At 36.1% G+C, this 18,579-nt stretch overlaps 1 protein-coding gene and 1 long non-coding RNA gene across 2 annotated transcripts in view; both read right to left on the minus strand.

Moving 5' to 3' along the window:
- LOC134797458 (uncharacterized) overlaps nucleotides 1-18,579 on the minus strand; it is a 482,950-nt gene that overhangs the window by 23,894 nt on the left and 440,477 nt on the right. The window lies entirely within an intron of this gene.
- Nucleotides 16,107-17,588, minus strand: LOC134797223 (uncharacterized). The gene is made up of 2 exons (XM_063769449.1): nucleotides 17,026-17,588; nucleotides 16,107-16,556 (listed from the first exon to the last, which is right to left on the minus strand). Exons 1-2 carry the CDS (start codon nucleotides 17,407-17,409, stop codon nucleotides 16,107-16,109), a joined length of 834 nt encoding a protein of 277 aa, XP_063625519.1. The 5' UTR covers nucleotides 17,410-17,588.

Consider the following 18,579-nt stretch of genomic DNA (forward strand, 5'->3'; position numbering starts at 1 on the left):
CTAATCGCGCAAATTCCGCTTTAATATCTCTTCCCGTACTTCTCTGTTCGTAAGTGATAAGGAAAATCTGACGGTGCACTTGCATCATTGTTTACATGACCTGACCTGGGATGATCCGGAGATGGTGCAAAAGTGTAGGGAAAGTCATCATGTAGGTGATTAGACAATAGACACAACAAGAATAGATAAATGTTACCTACTTCTTATTACTATCGATACTAGACGGACAGTCAGGATTAACCTTTCAAGCGTGTGTGGTCAAAAACCTAAGACCAAAGGAACCAAAGAGTTTTAGCCTCAGCTGTGCTGTAAAGTGCAGAAAATTCGTTATTCGAAAAAAAAATGCAAAAGGATGACTAAAAATTCAAGGTCAAGATCATCTAATCATATACGCGGACAAGATGTTGAATAAGTAGACTGTGACAGCTAAAATGACCCCATTATTCGTAAACCTATAAATAACAACTTACATTTGTTGCCATGGGAATAAGGAAGAATAAAATGAAAATGTACAGTAAAATGTCTCATTTCTTATCAACAACGTATTAGTTATGACTTAAAAAATAGAGGTAGGTTTACTGAAATTACTACATTAAAATAGTTGTATGTTTTGAACTAAACTGCAACATAAGAGTAATGGGTGTGGTTGGCCTCAGTGAACTCAGTCTGTGCAAATGATAGATAGCAGGGTTGAAGGTGCAGCACGTTTACTATTAGATTACTTTGCTTTTCTTTGAAAATGTCAAGGTCAAATATCAAAAGTAAGAAATACCTACATTTGCTAATAAAAAAAATGTTATTTGAAAGAAAACCAATGTATCTGTACAACTACATATAAATAAGAACTCACAAAAATTAGTCCAGAAATAAAATATGTACCTACACGATCAAAGCTTTTTCAGTATCAAGCGAATCGGAAGACATGTTGGACTATGAGGAGATGAAAAAGAAGTCACAAAAAAAAATGTTGACAAGCGTATTTTATTTTGTTATGATAATATCTACGTCACGACTGTCACGAGGTAGTATCAGATAGTGAAACTGTGTAAGCACAGTAAATTGTAAACACAATATCAATCAGTCATTTTATCAGAGGCTCAGAAGATTTATTTTCCCAGCTAACAATATTATTATGGTTTCTTAGTTTATTGGCAGTAAAAAGGTCATAAATTTCTAGGAGAGAATTAGACAAGATTACCTATTCAATTCATCTTCATTACTATGTTTTGTTCTACCTGACTATCTTTTGCTTGAGTAAAACGCTGCTTCTCTAACATTTTGATCAAAAACCTAAAATTTTACCAACAATTTCATAAAATGACATTGTCTCTCTAAGCAACAGTACCTACCTGTGATTTTCCCTACCTAAGTAGTCATTTTAGTTACCTTGACAAGTCTTGTTTAGCTAAATACCTACTCCTTTGTGCAGTAACAATAGGTCTCGGATCGCGCAGGCCAGGCAGACTTGCTGTCGCCTGCTATATATAGCCCTTGCGTAAGCGTTCATATATTATAACACACGATATCACACCTTCAAATTCTAAACGAAGTAAGTGACTAGACCATCCATTGAAATATCTACTTTAAGACTTGTATAGTGAGTCTAAATTTGCTTGCGTAATGCTGAGTCACGATGTTCTTTTGTTTTTGCACGGTGACATTTACAAACAGCAACAACATACATTTATAGCTCACAACGTCTTTATTAGTTTAGTTATATGATCGATATTGGTTTGTATTAGCTGTATGTGTAGTATCGTGCGATTCACGAGTGTTTCAGAAGCTCACGCGTCGAGTTTTAGTTATCAGGTTGATATCTGACTGCTTTTGGCATGAGATCGCTATGTTTATGCCAAATTTCTTTCAGTCTTCAGATCTTGGAATTACAGTACAGTTACAGTATGACGTAAAATAACAAAATTAATACCATCAATCTTTGACACAATTTTAGAATCGCTAACTGAATCTACTAAAATGTATAACTTTCAAGTTAAACCTGTTTACAACAAGCTAATATGTCGAGTTTAGAAGACCTATATGTGTTTCTAGTCACGTAATTCATGAATCAACATGTTTACAATAAATTCACTTCACCTTCAAAAAGTCTCGATAAAGGGGCATAAACATGTTTATGCCAGTAATTCTAAGCAAATGATCTATATTAATGGCCACCGATATCGGACATTAAGTGGTTTAAAAGTCTGATGCAATACATTTCTTTTTTTCGTGGCCACTTTTAATTGTTGTTACAAAAGTATTTTAAAATGAATCCAATTGCTACATTACATTTATCAAACTGCCACTTTAAATGTATCGTTTCCATTATTTAAGAACCTTCGTTTAAGATTAACTCTTTATTTTGTCTCAGGATAGTCTGAGAAAACTATTTATTCAGCAAATGCTTGAACGAAATTCGTTCCATTATTATCACGAATCATACCTCCCTAGCCAATTGGGGAAAACTGGCCAAGAGCATCATTCGGGAACCCTCAGGTGGCTGACGTAGCAGGTTTTGCAATAAATGTGAGGCCATTTTCTGCAGACATGTACGCCAAGTTGGATTAACACTACTGAGATATGTATGGTTGTGGATCGAAAGAAAATATTATAGCGGACGCTTACAATGAAACTTAAATAAGAAAAGACTAAAAATATGTTTTTGAGACAGTCAGAGTCTTAAAAACTTGAGAAAAACATTTCTTAAAAAAGAAAATCACTAAAGAAGTTAACATAAAATAAAATATGTAAGATGTGGATAGAAAGAAAATATTAAAAAGGACACTTTCAATGAAACTAACACTAGTAAAGACTTAATACATATATGTACTATAAGTACTTATAAGTGTTTTTAAGATTTCAGAGTTTTAGGTGCCTAATGAAAAGATTTCCTTTAGGTATTCAAGAAATAAATCGGAGAACAGGTAAAATCCGTCCACTGACTCAATCGAGCTTACCTTAGTAATCCGTTAATATATCACGAAAGATATGTAGTTTATTGAAAATATTCCTACCGTTATCATCAGGAAACACTGTTTTCCAATACCTACATACGTGACACATTCAAACCCGCTATTGTTTACTGACTCTGACCTTGATTCTTATTTTTCACATTATGACATTTGGCGGAACGACCAAAATCACTTTACCTCTCTTTGAAAATATTCTGTATAATTTTAAAGGTGTTAATATTCTGGGCATGATAATCACATTATGCGATAATAGATATGGCCGGAGCAGTATGAAAACAACATTTTCCGTTCGTTAGATTTTGCATTATTTTGCGAATTGGCGATAATGAATCAAATATACCTAGTGTATTGTTTATGCAGTTTTCCTTCCTATTTAAACTTTATCTACAAATATTTGCAACTCGCATAAATTATCATAAATTAACTCTTTTCCGTTGTTCTTTTATACGCTGTTTACGTTTTTGTTTTTGTTAATCATACTTATATATAATATTTAATTTTATTTTATTTTAATACACTCCCTGCGCACTTACCTCTCTAACACGACGTCCGAGGTGTTGATCAAAATTGATGTTAAAAATGCCTTCAATTCAGTAAACAGAGACACCCTGCTGACAGAAACAAAACATAACATACCCGAAATTTACAACTATCTCCTTCTATCCTACGCAGATCCTACAAAATTATTATATCGCCAAAACGTGCTTTCTTCAGAAGTTGGCTGTCAGCAGGGTGACCCGCTCGGGCCGGCAATATTCTCTTTGGCAATTAACCCTATCATCAAAAAACTAAATTCTAAATTTAACGTGTGGTACCTAGATGATGGAACCCTAGGAGGTGACGTAGATATTGTCACTTCCGACCTGTCCACAATCAAGACCGAATTTAGCAACATCGGCCTTGAAATAAATTTTAGCAAATGCGAACTGTACATTCCAAATTCCATCCCTAATCACAACAATATTGAACAAAACTTCAACACCCTAACTCCAAACATAAAAACAGTTAACAACGAGTCACTTTGCCTCCTAGGGTCTCCTATTTTCGAAGAGTCTTTTCCAAACTATATACAAAATTCAATTTCCAAATTCAAAATCTTTTCAACCCGCCTTCTTGAAATAAGTCCTCACTACGCAATTACAATTCTTAAATTCTGCCTTTTTGTCCCTAAATTGACATACGCCATTCGCTGCAGCCCTATTTGGAAATTCGAAAATATTATTTTACCTTTAGATGACCTTATTAAGTCAAGTTTGGAATCCATTCTCAATATTCAGCTCAGCGACGATTCCTGGACCCAAGCACCCTTCCCATCCGTCATGGTGGGCTAGGGATCAGAAAAATTTCTAGTGTATCCTTGCCAGCTTTTTTGTCTTCAGTCCACAGCTCCGCAAATCTCATAGGTAAAATCCTACGGGGACTTCCCTCAAACTATGAGACTGCGGGCTTGGACGAAGCTAAGAAAGCTTGGTCAAGTGCTTGCCCGAACAAGGATTTCCCAACTCATCCAAATTGTCAAAGGAGCTGGGATGACATCATGTGCCAAATTTCAGTGAATTCCCTCCTAAGCCGTAGTACAGGCCGCGAACGGGCCAGACTACTGGCTTCGGCGTCGAGGGAGTCCGGTGATTGGCTCCGGGCTTATCCTTCACCGAACACCGGAACCTTCCTCACGCCGGACACTCTCCGCATCGCGACCTGTCTTCGGCTTGGAGTCCGCGTCTGTGCTCCACACAGGTGCCCCTGCGGCAGTGAAGTCGATGAATTAGGACACCACGGGCTATCCTGTCAAAAAAGTGCTGGCCGCTTTTCAAGACACGCCGCACTGAATGACATAATCCGGCGGTCTCTTGCATCCGTCAACGTGCCAGCTCTACTGGAGCCAACTGGCATGGCTAGAGACGACGGCAAGAGACCGGACGGTATGTCCCTGGTTCCTTGAAGTTTGGGAAGGGTGCTAGTGTGGGACGCTACCTGCGTTGACACTCTGGCCCCTTCCCACCTCACGGGAACCAGTCACCAAGCAGGTGCGGCGGCTAAAGCGGCCGAAAAGCTCAAATTCCATAAGTACAGGGGTCTCGGCCCCGAGTATATTTTTATGCCATTTGGGGTTGAGACCCTTGGCCCGTGGGGTCCTAATGCCCTACAACTTTTTAAAGACCTTTCAAAAAGGCTTATCGATTTCACTGGTGACCGAAGAGCTGGCAGCTTTCTCGCTCAACGTATTAGCTTCGCAATACAGCGGGGAAATGCTGCCAGCGTCCTCGGCACCATGCCAAAGGGGCCCAATTTCTTAGACGTATTTTAATTTTATTTTATTTAGTACTTATTAGTTTTAGTTTTAATTTAGTTTTATTTTATAGATAAGTTAGTTTATTTTATTTTTAATGTTTGTATCTACCTTATAAATAAACAATTTGATTTTGTCTATTTTGTTTCTTAAATTTGTGATATTAACATTTAAATCCCCATTGTTTCCATACCTATTAATTATGAACAATACCAAACCCAGAATTCAAATGAGCCACATTCGTTAGCAATATTTCTATCAACTCCTTTACTAGTACCAGATAACAAATGACCAAGTTATGCTAATCACCAACCCATTTGCGGATGATGTCACGACACGAACACACAATAATATAATATATAATGTTCTATTTACTTGAATTAGTAGACAAAAGCCCATTAACATAACAGGCTGTGATAGATAAGGCAGTTTGCGGTTTGACTAATAAACCTAGATTTGTGGAGTTGTCAAGAACCACAGAGGTAATTTAAGTTCTCATTGGGATTTTACTAAGATGTAAAGATGTTTTTGGTAAATTGTGTTCTAAATGTTAACAAATTGGACGTAATTAGGAAAAAGATCCAAATCTACAAAAACCTATCAATATAATTTGAACTTTCTATCAAATAGAATAGTCATTTGTTTTAATTACACATTTTTGACGATTGATATTTTTTGCTAAACTACATAAGTCTAATTTAGCAGAGCTTTGGTTTGGGGTAGATCATTAGGTTTTATGTAAGTGCTGTAGGCCTGTGCCCAGCAGTGGGACGTATATAGGCTGAATTATTATTTTATTATTTATTATTAAGTAGTAGTAAAATAGAGATAGTCTTAAATCTTTTTAAAAGTGCTACTACTATGTATTACCGAGCATTAGTATGGTAAACTATTTAGATACCTGAAAAAAAAACAACTTATCAATAACACAAACCAATTTTAAAATCTTTTAAAAAAGGTCTTGACTTTGACTCCACTTTTCAACTAAAATCCGCACTCACTAAAAACTCTTCCAAAAAATCTGGCATTGAAAAAAGGTCAACAAAACCACAAACAACGCCACTAAGCCAAAATAAACTCTAAATCATTTCCATAAGATCGTTACCGAAGGTATATGTAACGTGGTTCTGATTTACTAAAGAGTTTGCGTGTCAGGACCTTTGTCAGAAATTTCTTTATGACTCTGTCAGTCCATTATGAATTTTAAAACATTCCACTTGGGTTGAAATTTGACCGAAGCGTGGTGCCTACGTGCAGAGAAACATGCAATCGTGGATGTATTATTATCAGGATATTTTAAGAGATGACGCTACGCGAAAGTTCTTTGTTATCTCGTATCCTCGTACTTATTGTATTGCAATGTTTGTTTGTGCTTAAGCCACTTAAGCTATTTATTGCCGTTTTTACTGTATTGGGAAGCTGTTTATTGGAGATGGAGATTTGGAGATATAGGCAGGATAATGGGAAGTGGCGCCATGGTTATTGGACATATGTTAAAATTGTCTTTAGCCAATTAATCTTCAGTAAAATGTCACATTTGTACAATTAATTATTTTTATAAGTAGTCAAATACTTGTTGCAAAAGAAACAACAAAACTACTGGTTAAAGAGTTACGACCAGATTCCTGTCTATTCCTTTGTTCGTCTGGAAATCTTTGAATAATTAAGAAAATACTTAATATAAAAAATATACCGACACTGTGCAAGACAGTAAAATTAACAACAATGAGGGTCATAACTCACAAAACTCAAATTTGGTAAATATATTGATTATGAATATCTTTCTATTATTATCTCTCGTTTATTTAGCACACGTGTTTTCTGTAAAGGAAATTAGGCAATATGTTGATAAGTTATCAGTTTTAACATTGAAGTAATTAGTGAACTCATTAGGACAAATGCCACGCGTACCTAGATAAGAAATTGTACAAAATGTAGCTATTGAAATTTTAGGGCAAATTAGTAAAGAAACTTATACAAATATTTAGTTATGATTGTTAGATACCTATTGATGTGATAAACCTAATTTTGTATGTAGAATGTAAATGAAACCTGACATTAAATATAGGTATGTAATTGAAACTAGACGTTTTTCGTTTAAAAGAATTGGCTACTTTACTTACTTTAAGGTAAAGAAAGATGTTGTACAACTCGAAATTCTTAAATATTAGCTTAATTTTTAATAAAAAACGTTACTAACATTTTTAAAACTTTTCCGAGATGCATTTGTTTTAACTTAATTACAGAAAACTCTCTCCATAAATTCTTTCAGTGCATATCTATAGATAAACTTTATACACGCTGTTGTAAAAAAACCGGGCAAGTGCGAGTCGGACTCGCGCACGAAGGGTTCCGTACCATAATGCAAAAAAAAAAAACAAAAAAAAAGCAAAAAAAAAACGGTCACCCATCCAAATACTGACCACTCCCGACGTTGCTTAACTTTGGTCAAAAATCACGTTTGTTGTATGGGAGCCCCATTTAAATCTTTATTTTATTCTGTTTTTAGTATTTGTTGTTATAGCGGCAACAGAATTACATCATCTGTGAAAATTTCAACTGTCTATCACGGTTCGTGAGATACAGCCTGGTGACAGACGGACGGACGGACGGACAGCGAAGTCTTAGTAATAGGGTCCCGTTTTACCCTTTGGGTACGGAACCCTAAAAACCGCAAATATTGTCGTTAAACAACAAACAACTTACAAACTAACTCATAATAATGCCGAAGGCAAAACCTATCTAAATAAATCAATACGCATTGCTATTACCTAATAACGCATATACCTGCCAGCATTCCTATCGCATTAAGAGTCGAACCACAAGCGCTCTATTATAACTCCGCTTTATATCCACACATATTTGTTTTGCTCAAGGTCATATTTACTCTGGTTAGCTTAAACACTCGCCTCGCAACACCTCGGGAATAATCGGCCTGCATCACGCCACTCGGTCCTTCACCTCATCTGTTCTGCTCACCCACACTATAATGAATATAGTTCCTTCTCACTCATCGCCCGAGGCAAGCGGCACGTAGGCAGATTTTGGCTTGGGCTTTGTCTACGATTTTTTGTAAATTGCAGGGGAGGGTAAAAAATAGTGGGAACAAAAGATGATTTTATACGTTGATTAGGAGAGTGAAGAATGTGTTTTTACGGTTCAGGATTCAATTAGTTTGAATAGTCAACTTGTAAAAAATGCAGTGTCAATAAGGTTTAACTGAAGAACTGTGTAGATTTTATTGAACAATCAGAAACATTACAGGGCGATTTAGAAGTGATTGTTAAATGAAGTTCCCAATCATAGAGGTTTGTAAAAAATCGAGAATACAGAATCGCTCCTAAATTTTAGCTTTCCTCGACCATTGGGGATTCTAAACACTGTAATTTATGTGAAAGGTTTTGTAAAACTATAAAGTAGAATACAGAATCGCTCGCAAATTGTAATTTTTCCCGACCAATGGGGAATTTAATATAAGATGTATTTTATGAAATATGTACTATTATTCGAAAACTACATAAAAGAACACCTTATCGTTCAATGAAAAAACAATATCAACATCAAGTTACCTTAATAAATCAACCTCGGTCCTCGATTGCCGAAGGCACATTTAATCGGCCACGCTAGGAACTGATAACATTTAAGACCAGAATATAACAAGGAGACAATGCAATCTTAAAAGCTTGTTATCTCGGGTTGGTGACCTGATAAGAGTGCATCCCTTGAGGTACACCCACTGTTAAAATAATGTACCTACCTTTTGATATGGTTTCCAATTTCAACATATGTATTTCAAATATTAAAATTATATTCAGGCGTAATACAAACCTTATATTCTACGGATTATTTACAAAGGGTAAAAGAGTCATGTTGACAATTGGCTTATTTTCCATCGCAATTTAGACTCGTTAGAAACAAAATTAGAAGGAAGCATACAACTTCTGTCACCATTCCTATCCCTTACATCCATAACGTCCTAAACCCTACAAAGGCCTTTGACTCATCAAGCATTTCAGAATTATCGCAACTCTGGACAAACAACTTTGCCCCAATTCTGTTATTCTATTCTTGTAGCTTACTAAATACTTATCTTAAATAACCAGTTGAAGTTTGCCTCTGAAAGCCTGTTAATTAGTTTAAAGACAGTTCTTTTTATACTGGGTACCTCAAGGGTCAGTACTCGGTAAATGAGAGGAATAATTTTGTTCGCTGGTGTACGTGATCTGGCGCTCGAAGGCGATAACAAAAAGACCATTTCCTGGCTTTTCTAATGGGTACTTAGCTTAACCTAACGATTATTTAAGCTAGTTAAGTTAGGCTTAACGCAGATTTATTCAGCTATAGGATTAAGTCGACGTTTCGGTTTTAAAGCAGTGTATCGGAATTATGACTACGTGCTCGTTCCATTTAATTACTGTATTTCGCAGTAGATATCTTTAATGGTTCTTTAAAATAACATTATGTGGCTTTTGATGAGTGATGCATGCATTTTATGAAATAACCACAGAATGGTTTTAGTTTGCCTCTGAAATCTCATAACTAACTTTTAATTTTATCAAACTACACAACGGGACTTAATCGCGTATTTAAGTTTTAAGATTTACCTCCGACGTTTCGAGGACGGCGTTGTCCCCGTGGTCTCGGAGAAGACTCGAAACGTCGGAGGTAAATCTTAAAACTTAAATACGCGATTAAGTCCCGTTGTGTAGTTTGATAATGTTTAATAATCGTGAAAGTTTAAATCAGTGTTTAACTTTTAATTTTCCAACTATAGGTACTATTTTTTATTTAGCCTTAGAAAGGACACCGCACACCAACGCATGAAGATGTTTATAGGGTACTGTACTTTATAGCTTTATACTACATAACAATGAAATAATACCAACTAGATCATTTATTGTTCGTCATTTACCTAATATTTTACTTCATTATAACTCGGTATGTATTTGCTTATGCAAAGTTTTTTGTAGTCCTAACAACGAGCTAGTATGTGATAATAATATGCTGCAAGAAATACGTTTTGATCTGATTTGTTGTTTGTCTTAAGTTAGTGATTTTAAGATAACCTTCCATTTTTTTAATATTTATTTTTAAAATTATTGCACTCATGAAATAAGAAATAAAAGGCAATCTCTACGAGTTCTGTTTGACCAGACCCAAGCGGTGCAGTTTTAGTAAGCTTTTACTAAACTTTTAAACTAACCATCCATAACCACGACAATAAATTCAACAAACTCCGGGACTCGAACCTACGTAGGTACATCATTCAACAGCAGGTTAACGTCTATATTTAATATGGCACCCGCCCAGATGTCATTCTCCTCAACCACATCTTAAAAACCAGCAATCATTTGATCTCCAAATACATAAACTTGTTACAGATCTACGGTTTCATTTATACTGGTTAATGACGTTGTTAGCGATGCATTGAGCACAGCTCATGACCTAAGCTAACACAAATATAACACTTGTAACGTGCTAATTTGTTAGCCGACGTCTTCACTCATTAATAGAACATGTATGTGGACATGTTTATTAAAATAGGCAGTTTTTCAACGTCGTGATCGTGACCATGGATAAAATATTTTAGTCGGTGTGGTGGATGGTCGGGATTGTCACTGACCTGACCAAGGCAAAATAAATCGAGTTGTTCAACAAGCATCTTCAAATTATTATTTTTTTCGAACGCTAAAAGTGTATGATAATTTATGAATGTCTAATTCTTTGGCACGGCCTACAATGATGAATTAAAATGTGGTATCATTACATACGTCTCACTCAGCACTCTCAGTTGTGGGAGTGACATACTATGGTACCTATATATATATGTAGTACTTGAAGTTGCTTGCGAAGCCTAACCGCAGTCAGGTTTAGATTATGTATTGCTTTTAATTTATTTCTTATGGTATACTAAACGTTTTCAAAAATGTCACCAAGAAATTTTTCAAAGATGGTTAGCAGTTCATGAAAATACAGTCTATACATATTTTAATAATTGTCAAACTAGATTTATCGAAGACTACCTGTGTCCATATCTGCAGTACAGCAATAGCTAGACTATATTGGTAATAAAAAAAATGTGTCTTACACCTAATCCTGGTGATGAGTAAAGGGGTTAATTGCAAGGGCTCCCAAAAATATAAGATGACATAAGATGATGAGTAAATTTGCCCTGTGAGCTATAGTGTACATTCTTTGTGAACTCCCATGGCTGCACCTTTTTATAAGTTTTCGAAAAACCTGAGTAGACAGAAAATCTGTGTAATGAATTGTCGAACCCGATCACCAATTTGCCAAGAATAGTTTGACACATCCAAACACTATTTTGGCGCCGTATTTCTCGAACAAAAAGGAAAATACCTAGCGAATTAATGTGTTAAGAAATGCGACCTATAGAGAACAACCGGACAGCTGAAACTGAGACACTTCGTTTAGCTCGGTCAACTACCTATGTTAAATTATTTTATTAAAGATAGGTAGGTATCCCTACTAATACTAGAATTAGAAACAGAACCCGGTGATCCCGTTCGCTCTTGACCGCTTTGGCCGCCAGTGTTCAGCGGTTTTTATTCGCCACTTAATTTAAATAAGTACATTAGTTCATTAAAAGATGCAAATTTAGGTTTTGACAGTACCGTGTTAATATTCATGCGCCAGCTCGACCTCGCTTCAAGTAGGTAACAAACAGCGTTCTTTGGCATAAACGTGTACAATCGTCTACAATGTTAACTTGCATTTCCTAGATCTTATTTCAAAGATAGAAGGTTCATCGTTGGTCACTAAACAGTGTCGCTGGTACTAAGTTTGTTTCCGTCTGCAAGTTAATTTTCTATTCAAACCTTGACTCCTCATTTAATTTAGAATTCTTCAATTTTGATTTTGTTATTTTGAGGATAAATAGTTGGTTAATCAGATTTTGTATTTACCTACATTCTTCTAGTGGTTTTAACGCCCAATATGACTGATAATTAAGTCGCTTAACTTCAAACTCGGGTAAATCCATCTGTCAGATTATTCGACTTTGGTATTAAGAAAAGGTACCTAATAGGGTAGATATTTGGAGTAGCTAGATCAGTGCCCCAAACGCGTTAGTTCCGCGTAGCATTATTCCCGGTCGCATTTTTCCCCACCCGAATTTCTACCCATACCCTTTTTTGTCATTCGCTTATATCTCTATTATGAAATATGACCTACTGACATTTATCACAAAATTTTTATTTCTTAGGTTAAAATTTTCTCATTATGAATACTTTCCAAGTCGTTTTAATCGCCTTCTTTTTATTTCTTAGGCGATAATATTACCATGGTCCCACCGCACTGTTTCTTTTCAAAAAACATTTAGTTTACAACTTAGCTAGACGGAGCGCCGCTTCGCGGGGCTCATATTTCTGGGCGGTTTGCCCTTCGGGCATCTGAAGCTACCTAACGAACCTAAAACCTACCTACACTTTTTTCCCCAAAGTGTAATTGTTTCATGGACGTCACACTAAGTTAATAGGTTAGGTAGGTTAGGTTCGTTAGGTAGCTTCAGATGCCCGAAGGGCAAACCGCCCAAAAATAGGAGCCCATCGAAGCGGGGGCTCCGTCTAGCTAAGTTGTGAACTAAATCTCTTCTTCCTCTCGTTATCCCGGCATTTTGCCACGGCTCATGAGAGCCTGGGGGTCCGCTTGACAACTAAATATTTTTTGAAAAGAAAAAGTGCGCTGGGACCACATGGTAATATTATCGCCTATGAATTAAAAATAATGCGAAAAAAACGACTTGGAAAGTATTAATTATAAGAAAATTTTAGCGTAAGAAATAAAAATATTGCGATAATTTGAGAATAGAGAAACAAGCGAATGACAAAAAAGGGTAGGTATGGGTAGAAATTCGGGTGGGGAAAAATGCGACCGGGAATAATGCTACGCAGAACTAACACGTTTGGGGCACTGATCTAGCTACGAATTTTGTCAAGGAAATTGACAGTGACATTAAAATGTTAGGTAAGTATGTTACAAAATAACATTTTTTCTACTTTTCCGTGTAAAATTTAACTTGGATTTTCACATATCTTATGTGTCTTGTCATACATATTTAACATTGAATAGGGTCACGGTCGAAAGTGTCGAAACCTGTGGATTTCCAAAACAAGACGTTTCTGAGCAAAACAACAACAAAAAAATGGTAAATTCCAATTGACACACGCTATATTTCCTATATTTTTATTTCGACGTTTTTGACAGAGGCCGTAGTTTATTTTGTTCTTATTATGCTGTTTGACAGATGTCTCAAGCCTATAAATACATATGAAAAAGGTATTCTACTCCTCTGGCGCAGCGACCCAAAGTGTGTCTTAGCCTCCAACGCGACTGCTCGCCACTGGTCCCGGTCCTGTGCCATTTCACATAAATACATATGAAAAAGGTATGTTCAGACATTTTCAGCAGATTAACATATTTCTAACATCATGCATACTGCCCGATTCGAACTTTAAGATACGTCAATTAATAGATCTAGAAACGATATGGATGGATGTGTCAGTGTCAAAAGTGACGTTTTTGTTTGAAGAAACGTCACATTTGACACTGACCTATCTAATCCATATCGTTTAATCATTTAATCATTTAATAATTTAATCATTGCAATCATGTACAACATTATAAATATACAAGGTACACACATAAGTGAACATGAACCCGGACAGGGTATAGCAATTACTTTTAATCTTATACTAAAGTCTTATTACAATAAATGCTCGTATTTTATACAAAAAGCATAACAATGTATAGAATTAACATTACAAAAACCAACAACTACTCTAATTAGGTCTTAGATGAATTTGCCAGATTATAAAAAGTAGACCTAGGACTATGAAAGTACGGACATAAGATTGTTATTCCTCCAAAAATTCGGCTATTGAATAGTAGGCTTTATTTATAAGTAGTTGTTTCAATTTATTAACAAATGTATTATAATTTTCTTCTGATTTTATTTGTCTGGGAATGCTATTATATATGTGGATAGACCTGTAGTATGGACTTTTTTTGAACATCTCAATTTTGGGTTCCGGTAAGGCTAAATCATGATTTCGGCGAGGATTTGTATTGGATTCATAGAGGTTAATATTTTTACGTACAAATTTGGCTGTTTCTAGTATATATAATGATGGGAAGTCGAATGAAGTGTGGTTTACAGCTAGAGGGTATTTTGATGTTAACTATGATGCGTATACACTTTTTTTGCATAATAAATGCGTCATGTGCATCAACGCTGTGTCCCCAAAGTAGAACGCCATAACTTAATAATGAGTGAGCATACGCGTAATAGGCTGACAGAGCACATTGCTCATCGGTATTTACTTTTAGATTATATAGGGCAAACACAAAGGAAGATAATTTGTTCTTAATTCGCGCAACATGTCGTTTCCAATCCAAATGAGTATCAATTGTGAAGCCTAATAATGTAAAGTCTGATACTTCTTCTACATTTAGTTCTCCGGATGTCGAACTTATATCTATGGGCTGTTTCTGATGGGGTCTGAATTGGATGGCTTTCGTTGTCTTATTATTAATTTCCAGATTGTGGTGTTTGCAACCAATCTACTATTGTTCTATATGTTTCGGTGATGAGAGTATTAGCGTCTTTGCTTGTAGGGCATTTAAACAGGAGGGATACATCGTCAGCGAACATAATGCATGTGTGTTCTGTTATTTTTGGTAGATCATTTATATAAATTAAAAAAAGTACGCAACCGAGTACGCTACCTTGGGGAATGGAATTGTTTATGGTTCGGAGGGTAGATTTAAATGTCTGCATCTGATGTAGTTGGCTATTGTAATGATCTATTTGTACATATTGTTTTCTGTCCTGTAAATATGATTTTAGCCAAGCATGAACATGTAAGTATCTTAAAGTTCGAATCGGACCGATAGTTACAATTTGACGATCTGTCGAATAATAAGAGATTTCTGATTTTAAAATTAAGTTAAAGTACGTACAACATAGACATATTTTTTGTTTTCGTATCCTTAATCAATAAACAATAATTAAGTAAGTAGTACTAAGTTAAGTACATAATACGCGTAAGTAGTACTAAGTTAAGTACATAATACGCGTAAGTAGTACTAAGTTAAGTACATAATACGCGTAAGTAGTAGCCAAGCAAGTAGTAGGCACCTACTACTTGTTAACTTAATCTTGTATACACTCTCTGTAAAGTGGCAAAAATACCGTACGCTAGGCAAAAAACATCTTACAAACACAAAAACAACTTAGGTACCTAATTTCTACCTAAAAGTCTACGTAACTAGATTGAATATCAAATGTTGTTAACGTCAACTTACTGGTCGTCGGTTATATGAAAGGACGGATTTTCATATGAAAACCCAGTCGCTTACGTCGTTTACTCCAGTGATATTCGACGCTGAGACGAAAGAGTTATGTGTTCATTTCGGCCGAACTGCCCGCACTTTGAACGTAATGTTATTATTTGTTGGCACATTTATTACTTATTGTAATGTAATTTTAAATTGTTGTGGTCGTTAGGTCGAAATTGAAGTGCTAAAATACTTGGGAAGTTAATAATGTACCTAGGTCAGAAAGAATACGTTAAAAATATATTTCCACGCGGAGCTCTTGAATGTTAAACTTTTATTTAACTCATTTTATTGCACCCTGTGTGTTTGCCACTAAACTATGGCTAAGTTACTAATTTATAAACACATTAGTCTTCTTTCCTTTAAGAATTTGACAAGCGTGGTAATTTTAACTAATTATAACATTTATAACACATGCGAATTAAAACAACAAGGTTTATTCTTAACTTTATTGGAATGAAATTAGAAAATAATTATACAAATAAAAACTATATATCAGACTGACTCACTGAACCGTCTCCTAACCCAGACCCGGACACTATCAGACTTATCACTTTAGGCTGTAGCAACATCGCCTTTTCCTTCGGCATACTTCTTAACAGAGACGCTATATACTTCCCAAACGAATCATAATAATCTTCCTTCTTTTCGTTGGTTAACTCTTGTATTTTCGCTTCCAAGTCTTTCACAGTCTTAGCAAGATCTGTCTGGACAAAAGACTGTGATACATCTCTCATTCTAGAAGATGAGGAAGAATATCTCAAGGCGCGTCGTTTCATTGGTGGTTCATCCTCAGAATGGATGCTGTCATCTACATCTAGTTCTACGATAGGGAAGGAGTTCACGCTATCGTCCTTTATGCAGTAATCTTCGCTGTTTTGATTTGAGTCGCTGTCGGCTCCCGCTTCGCTCTTCACTTGCTCATTCTCCGACACGTGCTAGAAAGAGAAAAAAAAAAGGATTATAGTAGGTAATTTTAGTTTCAGTCCACAAGGCACGTTTTACCGTCGTGTCCATGAGTGTCCATGGGCGGCGGTAATCGCTTACCATCAGGCACCCGTCTGCTCATTTGCCTCCTATATCATAAAAAAGACGCTTTTAGTTTCCCTTGGAAAGTAACGGAATATCGTGGATTTCAATGTCCACGGTAATTTAAAAGTGACTGTAAACAATCTCCTGCTGTGAAACGTGACATGCCGTCGCGTAGTTTTGCTAGATGCCAAAGAAATTTGAAACTTATAAACAGTAGATAGATTTCATATTTAGGTATGAACCAAAATCAGAATACACACGGCACCCGCTTGAATCCTCGCGATATCGGCTCTCATCGGTTCCGTTCGGCTACTGTTGTCGGCTCCATTAGTTTTACCTACATCTAAAATATCTATGGATTTCAAGTTTACTTACCAACGACGACAACGACTGGCCCCTCGCTGGCTGAAGATGAGGCCGTAGAAATGAGTCCATCTTCGAAAACCAGAAAACCCTCGGCCTGTACTGCTCGTCCTCGCTCAAGCCCATGCTGATACTCGACGCTATCTTCTTCAGCTCCTGGCAATACGAGTTCCTCAAATTCTTAAACTTGATCACAACATGGCGGGCTTCAAAGTGTTTAATATCGAGTTTCCGAGCGATTCTCTCAGTCGCTTTCTGTCTCTTCTCCCTGCATTTGTACTCTGGAATGTGTGTGTTCCAAAGGCACTGTTCTTGTTCGTAAAGCTCTATGAGTTGGAGAGTTTTTTCATCGCTAATGCGAAGGATGGAGTTTTGCGTTTGCGTGAATTCTGACATGGCGGCGATACGTCCGTGCGCGAGCGTGGCCACGGCTGACTGCCGGCGGCGTAGCGTAGCGACGCTCTCGGCGGCGTGTGCGCACGCCACGCCCTTTTTTCCGCCATCTTTGATGCCAGTTCACGCGCAGTTTATGCACGTTGTTATTCTAACCTTTTGTTACTCGATACGGAGGCAAATTCGAAATCTAAATGATGTTGTTTAGTTATAATTCGCACGTGTGTTTCACTCGTATTTGTACGTACATTTATTGGTGTGAGTGAGACGCATGAGAGAATGATACTTAGTTATCAACGTGGCTGCCTTATCACAATTGTTTTTAAATAATTGAATCATTATTTTGTTCACATGTCGTTAATAAATTGAATTGTACTCTTAAATTACATGTTATGACCAGAGCACTTATCTATTAATGTGCTATTATTTATTATGCTATGCGTGTCATATCAAATAATTAAATAGACACCTACTTATTAATACGTAGTCTTTTATTAAAGTAGGTTATACCTATTAAATAAGTAGGTACAGAAACGTGACCCTACAAAGACTTCTTGTCATTTCAGAGTACCTGACTTCAAAGTACACGTTCTACATTTAATAACACAACATATTTAACTTGGTACTTTAAAAAATTACCTAGGTACTTATTTTAACAAAAAAAAACTTACCTAAATCCATGTCAAAATATGAATAAAGGTAAACAAAATAAATTCGTGATAAACCCGCTAAAAGTATGGTTTAATAAGTGTAATTATACTTAAACAAAATATTAGAGACATTGTTAATAAAGAAAATTGTATTTGTATTGTATTTTTTGTGTCGATTTCAGCGTGGTCATCATCATCATCATCATCATATCAGCCAGAAGACGTCGACTGCTGCATGGGCATAGGCCTCCCCCAAAGATTGCCACAATGACCGGTCTTCCGCGCCACCCGCATCTAGCGGACTCCCGCGACCTTTCTTCCTCAGCGTGGTAGTTTTCTGTAAATAGGCCCAACGAGTCATGTTTTTGCAAATAATTCGCAAATTACTAAAACATACGTAACATTTTATGGTAAGGAAATAAACCTTTTCTACTTTTATTACTATTAATATGACTTAACTGTAATAATTATAAAAAACCTTTCATTTTGAATGGAATAAATGATATTTACTATTTAAGTACCT

The sequence above is a fragment of the Cydia splendana genome, chromosome 15 (genome assembly GCF_910591565.1).
Source record: "Cydia splendana chromosome 15, ilCydSple1.2, whole genome shotgun sequence".
In the NCBI taxonomy this organism is placed as follows: Eukaryota; Metazoa; Arthropoda; class Insecta; order Lepidoptera; family Tortricidae; genus Cydia; species Cydia splendana.